This window comes from Myotis nattereri, assembly GCF_964212035.1.
Source record: "Myotis nattereri genome assembly, chromosome: 1".
In the NCBI taxonomy this organism is placed as follows: domain Eukaryota; kingdom Metazoa; phylum Chordata; class Mammalia; order Chiroptera; family Vespertilionidae; genus Myotis; species Myotis nattereri.
Window position 1 is genome coordinate 68,169,856 of NC_138075.1, and position 15,857 is coordinate 68,185,712.

Consider the following 15,857-nt stretch of genomic DNA (forward strand, 5'->3'; position numbering starts at 1 on the left):
GTGTGATTTGGTATAAACCTTCTTCCACCCCCTGCCTTGGGATGAAAAGGATCCAAGCACCAACCCAGTTCCCAAGTCCTCAGATGGCTCTTGGGCCCCATCCCATCAGGAAGTGGGGAGGGGAGGTGAAGCTATCCATCTTCTACAAAAACAATAAACTCTTCATCACGGTGATGCATATTCGGGGCTTGCAACGGCTCCTGGATGGGAATGACACTGACCCCTACGTGAAGATTTTCCTCCTTCCTGACCCTCAGAAAACCATTATGAAGAAAACCAAAGTGGCTCAAAAAACCTGCAACCCCACCTACAATGAAATGCTGGTGTATGATGAGCTCCCCAAGGGAGACCTGCAGCAGCAGGAACTACAGCTGAGTGTGCTGAGTGAGCAAGGATTCTGGGAGAACCTTCGCCTTGGTCAGGTGCAAACTAGGATCTACTGGTTCAAAGTATGATCTTGAAGTCATGAGACCTTGTGAGCCCAGCAGAGCCCTGGCCTGGACCTCGTGCTGGTGATGGAGCTGGTGGAGAGGACTCTCCATGCATGACTTGTCTTTTCCTTGTGAAGGGGCAGAGCCCTTGGCCGGTCTCCTTGCTGTCCAGGTGGATGGGGCCTCGGTGATAGGAGTAAGAAGCTCTCTGCCATCCCTTCCTCGGCAGACTGAGTTTGAGTTGGTTGTTAATGAACAGGACCTTGGAGGCTGTGAGGTTGCAACAAAGTTTTAAGTTTACCTTGTGTCAAGGGAGCAATGTGGATATCTTCTTCTTCTTTTTTTGTAAAGAGAGACAGAGGAAGGGATAGAGAAATATTGTTCGGTTGCCTCGTGTACTCACCTGGACCAGGGATGAACCACAACCTGAGTAAGTGCCCTGACCAGGAATTGAATCTACCACCCTTCAGTGTGTGGGAAAATGCTCCAACCAACTAAGCCACACTGGCCAGGGTAGATATCTTTATTTTATTTTTTAAAAAGATTTTCAAATGGATTTTTACAGAGAGAGGAAGGAAGGGAGGAGAGAGAGAAACATCAACGTGAGAGTGAAACACTGACCAGGGCTTTAATTTTATTTTTTAAAAATGAAATAGTAATGTTGTCCTAACTGGACAAAAGCCTTGTAAGAAGGGATTCACATATGCTTCAGAAGGCAAAAAGAGGAAGGCTATTTGGACTTTTTGTATGATTAAGGTTCTTACTGGACTTTTTCCCTAGGTCTGTGTATGTTTGTTTTTCTCTCTATAGGAATTATTTGGGGAGGCGCCCAGTGAGTCCTCCATTAGAGCTCCCCTCTCTAAGGACAAGTCCGGGAGGAGCAGGAAGGGCTGAGTATGCTAGACTAAGGTCTGTGCTGCCAGATTTTCTGGTTTTGCCCCCAAAGGAGAGCAATGTGATTCTTGTGTGTGTAAGGAAGGGCCTTTCTTATGGAGTTCTGCAAAGGACCTGTATTCAGGAACTAGTGCTCTTTCGGGGGGCTGGGGGGGGGCTGGGGAGATTTTCACTTGTCTTCACCTACTTTGCTAGGACTTGCCCTGAATATGCCTTCTACCCCTCCATTCTCTCACCCTTCTGGTCCCTGTGAATATGCCGGGGCTACTCCTTCATGGGTCACTCTCGTCATTTTTCTCTGTGGGATAATATGATGCCTTGGCCTTTGATTTCTTTCACCCAAGGGCATCTGGGTCCTGGGAAGGGCGCTCCTAGGCTGCAGATGCCAACATGGCTGCCAGCTGGATAATTCTTGGAAGCCTTTCCCATAACCCAGCACTCCTCTTGTGCTGCTTCTCCCCCAAGCTCCATTTCTTTCACATTTTTAATAAGAATTTCCCTCATTCTATGGGGCCATAAATCTATGTAATCTGGAGCCAAAGGGATGCCTTATCTGAAGGAAAGGGGCATGGGGTCCCATTAAGACTTATTTTTCCTGCCCTAGTTGGGTGGGTCAGTTATTTGGAGTGTTGTCCTGTGCACCAAAAGGCTGAGTGTTCCATCCCAGCATGGCATGAGCCAGGGGCGGACAACTGATCAATGTTTCTCTCTCACATTGATGTTTTCTCTCTCTCTCCTCCCTCCCCCCCACCTCATATCCAATAAAAACATATCCTCAGGTGAGGATTTAAAAAACACCAAAACTTGTTTTATTTCCAATGATTTTCTTTGTTCTCAAGGAGGCTGGATTAGAGTGATGATTGATCCCCTGGAGCTGGGAGGGAGAAAATGGGACTCTTATATCTTAACTAGAGGTCTGGTGCACAAAATTCATGCACGGGTATGGTCCCTAGGCCTAGCTGGCGATCAGGGCTGATCGGGGGCTTCAGGCTGCTGGCTGGGGCTTTCCTTCATTCCGCGCCACCCCCTGGTGGTCAGTGCATGTCATAGTGAGCAATTGAACTCCTGGTCTCCCGGTTGAACTCCCGAGGGGACACTTAGCATATTAGCCTTTTATATATATACTAGTGGCTCAGTGCACAAAATTTATGCACAGGAGGGTTGGGGTGTCCCTCAGCCTGGCCTGCACGCTCTCCAATCTGGGATCCCTCAGGGCCTAAACCGGCAGTCAGACATCCTCTCGCAATCCAGGACGCTGGCTCCTAACTGCTCATCTGCCTGCCTGATCGCCCCTAACCACTCTGCCTGCCAGCCTGCTCGCCCCCAACTGTCCCCCACCCCGCCAGCCTGATTGCCCCTAACTACCCTCCCCTCCTGGCTTGATCGCCCCTAACCACCTCTGCCTCAGCCCCGCCACCATGGCTTTGTCCAGAAGGTCTCCTGGTCTAATTAGCATATTACCCTTTTATTAGTATAGATAGATACTCCTCATTTCCTACCACTTGGATTTGAAATTCACTCTTGTGCCTCCAAAGCATTATCTTCCTTAAAAAATGGGGGAGAGAATTTGAATTTCTTATTAATGTTTTAAACTAGAATAGGCTGGATGTGCCCCATGATTGTGGAACAGAGTTAATGGGGGATACTTTTGAACTGTTTGTCCCTCCTCAGCTTCCTCTCCAGCTCCAAGGATTGGAAATTCCCCCTTTTGCTGATTCATTCCATTAACTGGAGAGGAAGAAACCATCAGGTGGCAAGAAAGTTTAAACTTTTTTTTCCCCAATATATTTTTATTGATTTCAGAAAGGAAGGGAGAGGGAGAGAGAGATTGAAACATCAATGATGAGAGAGAATCACCGATCGGCTGCCTCCTGCACACCCCCTACTGGGGATCGAGCCCGCAACCCAGGCATGTGCCCTCGACCAGAACTGAACCTGGGTCTCTTCAGTCCACAGGCTGACGCTCTATCCACTGAGCCAAACCAGGTAGGGCTAAACTTTTTGTTTGTTTGTTTAATTGAAAACACCCAGGATAAAGCTGACTGCTGTGGGGAGGGGTAAGGGATGTGGGGAACAAGAGTGAACCTCTCTAGGTGAATTGACCATAGATGTGTTACTGGCTTTTTGCCTGTAGCTCTTTCTTTTTTTTTAATCCTCATCTGAGGATATGTTTTTATTGCCTTTGAGAGAGAGAGAGAGAGAAAGAGAGAGAGAGAGAGAGAGAGAGAGAGAGAGAGAGAGAGAGAGAAAGGTAGGAAGGAAGTAAGGAAGATAAGTAGGAAGGAAGGTTGATCGGTTCCCTCCTGGATGCACCCTGACTGGGGATTCAATTGGGGATCAAACCTGTAACCTAGATATTTGCCCTGACTAGGAAGAGAACCTATACACAACCTTTTGGTATACAGGACAATACTCCAACCAAATGAACAACCCAGCCAGGGCTGCCTGTAGTTCATTTTATTTTGATCATCTATGGCCCTGATTTAAAGAGGTCTGTGTACTGTACCCACTTCCCAGCTGTCCTTGTATCTCCTACTTTCTCTGGAATTTTATTTTCTAATAAATGACATTTGAGAAAAACAAAACTATCATAAAAAAAAAAAACCACAATGGTAAAATTTGTTGTTTGTTTTTTTTAAAAATATTTTTTTTATTGATTTCAGAGAGGAAGGGAGAGGGAGCGAGAGATAGAAACATCAATGATGAGAGAGAATCATTGATTGGCTTCCTCCTGCACGCCTCCTCCTGGGTGTAGGAGGCTGCAACCCGGGCATGTGCCCCTGACCGGAATCAAACCTGGGACCCTTTAGTCCACAGGCCGGTGCTCTATCCACTGAGCCAAACCGGCTAGGGCAAAGATGGTAAAATTTGATTGTTGCAGGAAATTAAAATATAGTTATAATGGTTACTGCTAGGCAACATCAAAAGATAAGTGGAAAACTAGAGGAAAATATTTACAACTCCTATTACAGAGTTTTGCTGGTTTTCTTAATCTATCAAGAGTTCTCAGACAAGAGCTGGAAGAGAGAGAAACCAAGATGGTGGCATAGGTTAACACCGGAGATTGCTGCCTCGAACAACCACTTCAAAAAACAACTAAAAGGCCGAAACCGGTTTGGCTCAGTGGATAGAGCGTCAGCCTGCGGACTGAAAGGTCCCAGATTCGATTCCGGTCAAGGGCATGTACCTGGGTTGCGGGCATATCCCCAGTGGGAGATGTGCAGGAGGCAGCTGATCGATGTTTCTCTCTCATCGATGTTTCTAACTATCTCTCTCCCTTCCTCTCTGTAAAAAATCAATAAAATATATTTAAAAAACAAAAAAACAAAAAACAACAACAAAAAACTAAAAGACGGGACAGACATCATCCAGAACCACAGGAAGGCTGGCTGAGTGGAAATTCTACAACTAGGAGGAAAGAGAATATCATACCCAGACTCGGAGGAGGCGCAGTGCTGAAGTGAAATACTAAGGTGCGGAGTGCACGCGGAATGGGCTGGCGGCGGAGGGCACGGTTGTTGTTTTCAATCGGGAGGGAGTTTCAGACCCTGAGCTCCAGGTCCGGGCGAGTCTCTGGGGACCCAGACTCAAACAGGAGAGGCAGGACTGTCTGGCTTCGGTCGGAACTCGAAGGCAGCTTTCTCTCCGAGGTTTGCAGCGGTTGCTGGGACTCTGTGAGGCAGAGCCCCTAGGGACAGGACTGAGAGCAGCCATAACTGCTCGCTCTGGCCCACCCTGTAGATCCCCAGGGACCCGCCCCGCCCAAGCCCTGCGCAGAGCCATTTGCCAGATAGCCTCAGGAAAACGCTAGATTAGCACCGCCTTAGAGATCCAGCACAGAAGCTCTCCCCCTGCAGACACAGCGGACTCTCATAGCCAGTTAGCCTGGAGGTCAAATCACCCCCGGTATTGCTGACAACAATCAAGGCTTAACTACAACAAGACTGCGCACAAAGACCACTAGGGGGTGCACCAAGAAAGCATAAAAAATGCGGAGACAAAGAAACAGGACAAAACTGTCAATGGAGAATATTCAGTTCAGAACCACACTTTTAAGGTCTCTTAAGAACTGTCTAGAAGCCGTCGATAAATGCAGTGAGATCCTCAAGAAATCTAATGAGACCCTCGATGTTATGATAAAGAACCAACTAGAAATTAAGCATACACGGACTGAAATAACGAATACTATACAGACTCCCAACAGCAGACCAGAGGAGCGCAAGAATCAAGGCAAAGATTTGAAATGCGAAGAAGCAAAAAACACCCAACCAGAAAAGCAAAATGAAAAAAGAATACGATAATACGAAGATAGTGTAAGGAGCCTCTGGGACAGCTTCAAGCATACCAACATCAGAATTATAGGGGTGCCAGAAGATGAGAGAGAGCAAGATATTGAAAACCTATTTGAAGAAATAATGACAGAAAACTTCCCCCACCTGATGAAAGAAATAGACTTACAGGTCCAGGAAGCGCAGAGAACCCAAAACAAAAGGAATCCAAAGAGGACCACACCAAGACACATCATAATCAAAATGCCAAGAGCAAAAGACAAAGAGAGAATCTTAAAAGCAGCAAGAGAAAGAAACTCAGTTGCCTACAAGGGAATACCCATACGACTGTCAGCTGATTTCTCAACAGAAACTTTGCAGGCCAGAAGGGAATGGCAAGAAATATTCAAAGTGATGAATAGCAAGAACCTACAACCAAGATTACTTTATCCAGCAAAGCTATCATTCAGAACTGAAGGTCAGATAAAGAGCTTCACAGATAAGGAAAAGCTAAAGGAGTTCATCACCACCAAACCAGTATTATATGAAATGCTGAATGGTATCCTTTAAGAAGAGGAAGAGGAAGAAAAAGGTAAAGATACAAATTATGAACAACAAACATGCATCTATCAACAAGTGAATCTAAGAATCAAGTGAATAAATAATCTGGTGATCATAATAGAATCAGGGACATAGAAAGGGAATGGACTGACTATTCTTGGGGGGGAAAGGGGTGTGGGAGATGCGGGAAGAGACTGGACAAAAATCGTGCACCTATGGATGAGGACAGTGGGTGGGGAGTGAGGGCGGAGGGTGGGGCGGGAACTGGGAGGAGGGGAGTTATGGGGGGAAAAAAGAGGAACAAATGTAATAATCTGAACAATAAAGATTTAATTAAAAAAAAAAAGAGTTCTGAAACATATTAAGAAATACACAAACTAGCCGAAACCGGTTTGGCTCAGTGGATAGAGCGTCGACCTGCGGACTGAGAGGTCCCGGGTTCGATTCCGGTCAAGGGCATGTACCTGGGTTGCGGGCACATCCCCGGTGGGGGATGTGCAGGAGGCGGCTGATCGGTGTTTCTCTCTCATCGATGTTTCTAGCTCTCTCTATCTCTCTCCCTTCCTCTCTGTGAAAAATCAATAAAATATATAAAAAAAAAAAAAAGAAAAAAAAGAAAAGAAATACACAAACTAAACAAAAATGTTATAGAAAAGTCAAACAAGACATCCATGAAAGAGTTTAATGAAAATAGAGTTGAACATTTTCTATACCATATTTATTCTAACGTAATTGTTTCTAAAAAGTAATTTGAAACATTAAAAAAATTAAACACCCATAAATATTTGTTATCAACTTTTTCAGGTAATTTTTTATAAATACTCATTATTTTCTTAAGAACAATCTCCTGCCATGCCAGTTTGGCTTAGTGGTTGAGTGTTCACCCATGCACCAAGAGGTTGCCAGTTTGATTCTGGGTTTCAAGCTCAATCCTCAGTAGGGGGTCTGCAGGAGGCAGCCAATTGAAGTTTCTATCTCTCTCTCCCTCTCCCTTCCTCTTTCTAAAATCAATAAAAAATATATTTTTAAAAAAGACTAACCTCCCCAGTGATGAGCTCTTAACAGACAGTATTTTTGCTCTAAATCTTATCTATTTTTACTCTGCTACACTACCTACCATATAGGAGAGGGTTATAGATTAGTTATTAGTTAAGTTGCACTGGGGCACAAAATACGATCTAGTATTATAATGCCACAATGTTATGTATTAGACTAAATCTCAGGCTGCCTGATTATCTAGTCAGCACTCTTTCTTACAAACAGAAATGCTAAGGACTAGGAAAGAAATGGAAAAAATATTTGGAAGGAAAAAGCAGGATCAGAGGAAACACTATCATAATTTCTAATTCCTGTCAATAATAAAAGTAGAACATCTCACTTGAATCACAGTGGTTATCTTTGACGTATAACAATGTAAATATAAACCTAGTAAGTTTATTTTTCAGTAAGAATATTACCAATGGTCTTTCAGCCCTAACATACTCAAAGAAATATAGGCATAAAGGAAATACAAAACTTTGGTTACTTTCATACTCACAAAGATGAAAATACCTTTGGGAATTAGGATAGGTACCTCTGCCCACGCTTAATAATTCCCACCTCAAAAAATCAAGAAATCAAACTCACATAACAGGCTGCTGTGCAGTCTCTTCTACATATGGAGTAAAACTGGGCAGCATGGAGGGTACAGCTGTCACAGAAGCTGTATTGTCATGAGGCTAGCAATGAAGAAAATAAAAATTACCATGGCTTTACATTCTGACACAAAATATGCAGACCATGCCTAATTATGCAAGAATTTTTTTTTAAAGATGCTAAAAATACTCCTGTAATCTAAATCTGAAGTCTTTTTTTATGTTGGCAAAGACACTGGATCAAAGTAAGAGTCCTTACCCTGTATTCCAAAGGCCTGCCTACGTTCCAAGGGCCCGCTTGCAGCTCATTTTCTTTTGCCCTGGACACAGGGGGTGCTATCCATGGCTGGACTGTAGATTTAGACAGCTCTGCTATAGAGGCCTCATCAGCATTTTCATCAAAAACAGTAATTCTAGAATTACTCTGCATGGGTTGAGGAAGTGGATTTTGGAGTCCTCTGTTCTGGTTTGAAGCTAGGAGAAAAATATTAAAACCATGTAAAATTTTTAGTTATCCAACTCAGATGCCAGATAAGGTTACTTCTGCTACCACAGAATCAAAGAGATTTTAAAAGATAATTAGTACTTTTTTAATCCAGTGTTTGTTACCTATATTCTTGCTCCTATCCCTCACCTACAATCTTTTATTCATAGATATCAAAAAAACCCCACCAAATTCTGTATCTTCCTTCAGTCATCATTCTAACATTGTCTAGTTTTATCAGAGACTAACCTAACCTGTCTTCATTTTTCAGTTTAAAATTTTCTGTCAATGGAAATCAGTTGAGACATACCGAATCTAATGAAGACAAATTAAAATTAGTCCATTTATTAGGGGTGCTCTCTGTTGTGGGGCTGCTTAATACAATCAACCTTCATCATGATATGAATGAAATGTTCTTTAGGACCATATCTCTCTTATACTCTAATTGTAGGATCGCCAAGAAACAGTCTAAATATTGGTAAGTTGATACCAAGAAAGGGTAAGAGATTTTTTAAAAATATTCTCATTTACATGTCTAACTGCTATAAATTTAGTTAATAAAAGCTTATTTGCTCTCTGTACCTTTTGTTCAATGTTGCTATGAACATAAAATTTACCTAAAAAAAAAAAAGTGAATTAAAAAAAGCTTATTGTTGTTCATCTTTAGATGTAAATACAAAGAGAGCCCAATTTTTGGCCCCAAAAGACTACAGACCGTGTTAATACATTCTCTGAGGCTCTGGACATGTAAACTTTATTTTGACAAGACATCTTTTTTCGACTAACAACTCTTAAACTCAAAAACTTTTGATGCTTCCTATATTTTTTTAAAAATTAAGACACAAAATTGCTGACAAGTTTTGGCTTTTGTGTACATTGTGATATCAACTCTCCTTAGGCTTCCCTCTTTTTGCTACCTAGTACTCAGAATACTAGGACAATGTCTACATATATATTATCTCTTTACATAATTAGCCTACCACCTGAGACTAAGAATTTCCCATAATAACATTTAACAAACATACCCTTGAGAGCACCTCCTATACGGCTGATGGGAGCTCTTGCTGTCTTTTTCCCTTTGCTTTTTAGTTCAGCCAGTGTACTTCGTTGTGGTACAGAGGACCCCAAATCTTCCTCCTCCTCTTCTTTCTCAAGTACCAACAGAGTTTGCCGAGTCACTCGAGCTTGGAATTGTCTAAAGTAAAAAATGAACAATTAACCTTTGGTGAGAAGAATACTACTCACCAGATTCAAAATTCTAATTTGTTAAAACAAACAAGGGAGAAGGGTAGGACAGGAGAAGAAATATGTAGAAAAAGCCCAAAGAAAGTGTTTATTCTCTTAGGAGTAAAGAAAACCACCTTGAGATCAGAGAAGGTTTGGGCTAGAATGATTTAACACCCCCTTTTAAATGTCCAAATTTGACTAATTAAAAATATTCTGAAGATCACCATTACGTTGGTCTGAGGATAAAATCAGGGTAACTAAGATTACAGAATTTATTAAAGTCAGAGTTTCCCACCAATTTTTTATTATAAAACTGAAAGTTAACAAGAGTAAGTACCTAAATACCCTTCATGTAGATTCACCAATTGTTAACATCTTGTCACATTATTTTATCACTGCCTTTATGTCTCTTTCTCCATACACTGCTCCCAACATGGAGTATGCCCATGATAGCACGTACTTCTCTCTCTCTTCCTTCCTCCCCCTTCCCCTCTCTCTGATTAGAACTAAAATCTCTAGATATGCCGAGACCGGTTTGGCTCAGTGGATAAGAGCGTCGGCCTGCGGACTGAGGGGTCCCGGGTTCGATTCCGGTCGGGGCATGTGCCTGGGTTGCGGGCATATCCCCGGTGGGGGATGTGCAGGAGGCAGCTGGTCGATGTTTCTCTCTCATCGATGTTTCTAACTCTCTATCTCTCTCCCTTCCTCTCTGTAAAGAATCAATAAAATATATTTAAAAAAAAAAAAAATAAAAAATAAAATAAAATAAAATCTCTAGATATAATACAAAAAAGCAACTGAGGCCTCTGAAAAGTAAACAAAAGCAAGTGAACTGTGGAGAGGAGACAAACTTCAAGAATAACCCACATGGCGCTGTTTCCTGTTTGTTTTCCCTTCTCTTTTTTCTTGTGGTTTTGAATTGTTGCAAAGGTGGTGTGGAAAGTTAAAACTCCTAGAGAAACCTCATCTTTCTGGCCAGAGGACTGGGGAAGGGGGACTCTGAGGACCAATGGGTATGGGAGAAATAAGGGAGAGGATCTCCTAATTCTGTACAGGAATTGACACAAACCCTAGAGGCCTAGACTCACTCCTCAGTTATGTATGCACAGGGCAGAACCTTGGCAGAGCAGAAAAGGCTGTGAGAACTGAACTATAATATAAACCACTGCCCAAGTCCCAGAACAACCAATGAGCAACACACATGAGATAGATCCCTAAGGTCTTGAATATTTAACAGACATTGAAATCACTAGCCACATAAGATGAGAAAGAACTTGAGACATCTGAATACTGGTTACCTACTAAGACATTCAACATTCTCCAAAGAATATTAACCAATAGGGCCCAGAGTCTAATAACATATAGTATCATTATAAATGTCCAGGATATAACCCGAAATTATTTGACACACAAATAACCAGGAGAATGGGACCAATTCTCAAAGAAAAACATAATTAAGAGATACTAACAATAAGATGACACAGGTGCCCTAGCTGGTTTGGCTTAGTGGATAGTGCATGGGCCCATGAACTGAAGGATCCCAGGCTCGATTCCAGTCTATTGAGCACGTATCTTGGTTGCAAGCTCAATCCCTGGACCTGGTTGGGGCCTGTGTGGGAGGCAACCAATCAATGTGTCTTTCTCCCATCAATGTTTCTCTCTGTCTCTCCCCCTCCCTTCAACTCTCTCTAAAAAAATCAATGGAAAAATATCCTCGGAGGATTAACCAAAAGAAACACACACACACAAAACAGATGACACAGGTGTGCTGGGAGTTTTCAGAGATTTTAAAGCAGCTATTATAACTATGCTCCTTGAGATAAAGGTAGAAACATTTGAAATGAAAAGACTAAAGTTCTTAACAGAGACACAGAATATATAAAAAGAATCAAATGGAAATTTAGACCTGAAAAACACAATTATCTAAAATAAAAAATTTACTGGATGGACTCAATATCAAAATGAAGAGGGCTGACAAAAGAGTAAATGAACCCGAAAACAAAATCAATAATTGGCCATTCTGGAGAATAGAAAGAAAAAAGGTTTAAATTTTATTAAAACAGGGACTGAGCTTCAGGGACCTGTGGAACAATTATCAAAAGGTTTAACATAAAGGACTTATATGCAAGCATATAGGCCTAACCAATGGACATAGACAACAGGGGGGTGAGGGCATGAGTGGGGGGGACGGGGGAGGGGAATAATGTGGGGATAAGGACACATATGTAATAACTTAATCAATAAAAATTTTTTTTAAAAAAGGTTCAACATATGTATAACTGAAGTCCCAGAAGAATAAAGAAAAAAATATAGGCTCAGAAAAATATTTTTAAAATCATGACTGAAAACTTTTCAAAATTTGTGAAAGGTATTCATTTAACAAAATTTTAAAAGCCCATTAAACCCCAAATGGATGAAATTACATCTAGACACATCACAATCAAACTGCTGAAAACCAATGTTAAAGAAAAAAATCTTAGCCCTGGCTGGCTTGGCTCAGTGGATAGAGCGTCAGCATGCGGATTGAATGGTCCCAGGTTCGATTCTGGCCAAGGGCACATGCCTGGGTTGCGGGCTTGATCCCCAATGTGGGGAGTGCAGGAGGCAGCCAGTCAATGATTCTCTCTCATCACTGATGTTTCTATCTCTCTCTCCCTCTCCCTTCCTCTCTGAAATCAATAAAGAAATATATATTTAAAAAAAAAAATCTTAAATGAACCCCAAGAAAAATCAACACATTATAGTCAAAAGAATCAGAAGAGCTAAAAAGAACAGTTAGAGAATTCATATTACCTAATTTCCAGATTTATTATAAAGCTACAGTAATCTAGATAACATGGTATACACTAATGAATATACAAATCAATAGAACAAAATAGAGTAACAGAAATAAAACTACACAAATCATCAAACTGAAACTGATTTTTGACAAATGTGCAAAGGCAACATAATGGAGAGTCTTTTCAACTGCAAAGAACTTTGACCCAAATCTTATACAAAAATTAACACAAAATTGCCCTAACCGGTTTGGCTCAGTGGAGAGTGTTGGCCTGCGGACTCAAGGGTCTCAGGTTCAAATCAGGTCAAGGGCATGTATGTACCTTGGTTGCAGGCACATACCCAGTAGGGAGTGTGCAGGAGGCAGCTGATCAATGTTTCTCTCTCATCGATGTTTCTAACTCTCTATTCTTCTCCCTTCCTCTCTGTAAAAAATCAATAAAATATATATATTTTTAAAAATAACACAAAATGGATCACAGATCTAAATGTGAAAAGTAAAACTATAAAATTTCAATATGAAAACAATGGAGAAAATCGTTGTGACTTTTGGCTAGACAAAATTCTCAGATATAACAAAAGTACAATCCATAAGAAATAACTAATGTCAGACTACTTCAAAATTAAAAACTTTTATTCTATAAAAGACATTGTTAAGAGAATGAATAGGCCAGAGTTAAGCTGGGAGAATGGCTTACAAATCACTTATTTGACAAAAGACTTGTATTCAGAATATATAAAGAACTTGTACACCTCAAATGCATTATGCTAAATGAAAGAAGCCAAACACAAAAGGCTATATATTTTATCATTCCATTTATATATTATGGAAAAGGCAAAACTGTAGGGTGAGAGAATAAATCAGTTGTTGACAGGAGTTGGGAGTGAGAGTAGGTGTTGAGCACAAAGGGATAGCATGATAGAATTCTATGGAGTGGTGGAACTAGTTTACTAGAGTATTATGATCATGGTAATGGTTACATGTCTCTTTTCATTTGTGAAAACTACTTATAAAACACTACACCATAGAATGAATTTTACTGTACATTAAATATGCCTTTTAAAAAACTGAATAGTAACTAAGTAAACATGCCAATCCATGGAGAGTACTTTATTAGATGCAAAAATGACCATTTATAGCCACTAGTTATAAAGAGTTAAAACAAGTTCTAGAGAAGCATTTTACCGGTGCTGGGATTGTAATCTTTCCAGTGGTGTAGCCTTCCGTTGAATCCCTTCCTGAAATATCATATCTGCTTTCTTAAAGTTTTCTCTAGCTTCGTATTCTTCAGCCCATGAAATATAGAACTGAGCAAGTGAAACGGCAATCCCTTGGTTGTGTAAATAACTGTACATATCCAAAGGCTCGTTGCATAAATGCCCCTGTAACAAATTAAAAGCATTAACAACCAATTTCTATTCACTTATTGTCTATTATGTGCCAAACAATCACTGGAGATACTATCTGTAGTTTCTGCATTGAAAAAAACATATCTATCTATCTATCTACACCAGGGGTGGGCAAACTTTTTGACTCGAGGGCCACAATGGGTTCTTAAACTGGACCGGAGGGCCGGAACAAAAGCATGGATGGAGTGTTTGTGTGAACTAATATAAATTCAAAGTAAACATCATTACATAAAAGGGTACAGTCTTTTTTTTTTTTTTTTTTTTTTAGTTTTATTCATTTCAAAGGGGCCGTAGTTTGCCCACAGCTGATCTACACTAATAAAAGACAAACATGCAAATTGACCGTACCTTTGCCATGCCTTAAGCCACACCCACCAGCCGATCAGAGCGACTATATGCAAATTAACCCAACCAAGATGGCAGCCGGCAGCCATGGAGCTGGAGCAAGCAGGAGGCTTGGTTGCCCCAATGATGGAGGAAGCCAAGCTTCCCTCCCACCCACCCTGGCTGGCTCTGAGCTCCTCTCAAGGCTACAAAGTTTCAATTATAGAAGGTAAATAAATCTCAGAAGAAAAAAAAAAAGAAAAAGAAAAAAAGGAGAGGCTGGGAGCTTCCGTCACCAGGGGGGCTTGGCCAACCTGAAAAGGGCCCTCAGCCCCTCACTCAGACTGGCCAAGCACCCCAGTGGGGACCCCCTACCCTAAAGGGGGTGTGGCCAGCCTGAAAACAGCAATCAACCCCTCACCCAGGCTGGCCAAACCTCCATGGGGTGAGGGTCCCCACTGGTTGGGGCTTGACGAGCCTGCAAACAGCCATCAGCCCCTCACCCAGGCTGGCCAGGCACCCTAGTGGGGATCCCCACCCTGAAGGGGGTGTGACCAGCCTGCAAACACCCATCAGCCCCTCACCCAGGCTGGCCAGGCACCCCAGCGGGACCCCCACCCTGATCCGGGACACCCTTCAGGGCAAACCAGCTGGCCCCCACCTGTGAACCAGGCCTCTATCCTATATAATAAAAGGTAATATGCAAATTGACCCTAACAGCAGAACAACTGGGAATGACTGGTCACTATGACACACACTGACCACCAGGGCGCAGACACTCAATGCAGGAGCTGCCCCCTGGTGGTCAGTGCACTCCCACAGGGGGAGCTCTGCTCAGCCACAAGCCAGGCTGACGGCTGCCAGTACAGTGGTGGTGACAGGAGCCTCTCCCACTTCCTCAGCAGCGCTAAGGATGTCCGACTGCAGCTTAGGCCTGCTCCCTGATGGTAAGTGGACATCCCCCGAGGGCTCCCGGGCTGCCAGAGGGATGTCTGACTGCCAGCTTAGGCCCAATCCCCCCAGGGAGCGGGCCTAAGCCAGCAGGTGGTCATCCTCTGAGGGGTCCCAGACTGCGAGAGGGCACAGGCCGGGCTGAGGGCACCCCCCCAAGTGCACAAATTTTTGTGCACAGGGCCTCTAATATCTATAATAATAAAAGCGTAATATGCTAATTAGACCAGACAACCAAATGACCTTCCAGATGTCCTTCTGGACAACCTTCCAGATGAAGCTGGGGCTGCGAGGGCCAAGGTAAGCCACTGCACCTGTGAGGGCCGAGCCTCTTGCATGAATTTCATGCATCAGGCCTTTAGTATATATATATATATATATATAAAAGGCTAAGCGACCGTCAGACCAGTAGCTATGACGCACAATGACCACCAGAGGGCAGATGCTCAACGCAGGAGCTGCTGAGCTGTGGTGACTTGGTAGTGGTGGTTCTGGGTGATGCATCCCGGAACCAGAGAGGAGGGAGCCCAGTTCCAGGGTATGTCACCTGAGAACTGCCCTCTTGCAATCCGGGACCCCTTGGGGGATTTCAGAGCCAGTTTTGGCCCGATCCCCACAGGCCAGGCCGAGGGACCCCGCTCACTCCACAGACGCCCATCGAGCCGCAGTGACAAGGCAGCCGGCTGGGGAAGGACCAAGGGAGGTTGGCTCCAGGGCGTGTCCAGGTATCTCGCCCAGTCCCACCGAGCTGGCCACCTTCTAATTAATATCCTTTCAGGCCCGAACCAATATGCTCAATTAATATTTGACAAAGGAGGCAAGAACATACAATGGAGCCAAGATAGTCTCTTCAATAAATGGTGTTGGGAAAATTGGTCAGATATATGCAAGAAAA

General features: G+C 42.7%; 1 protein-coding gene across 1 annotated transcript in view; it reads right to left on the reverse strand.

Annotated features, from left to right (window-relative positions):
* The window catches only part of BUB1B (BUB1 mitotic checkpoint serine/threonine kinase B), a 72,509-nt gene that overhangs the window by 37,115 nt on the left and 19,537 nt on the right, over positions 1-15,857 (reverse strand). Inside the window, exons 5-8 of the mRNA XM_081105407.1 lie at positions 13,464-13,660; positions 9,298-9,467; positions 8,048-8,262; positions 7,781-7,872 (exon numbers count right to left, since the gene is read on the reverse strand). Of these exons, the coding sequence (XP_080961533.1) occupies positions 7,781-7,872; positions 8,048-8,262; positions 9,298-9,467; positions 13,464-13,660 (674 nt within the window). The remainder of the gene's footprint in view (positions 1-7,780; positions 7,873-8,047; positions 8,263-9,297; positions 9,468-13,463; positions 13,661-15,857) is intronic.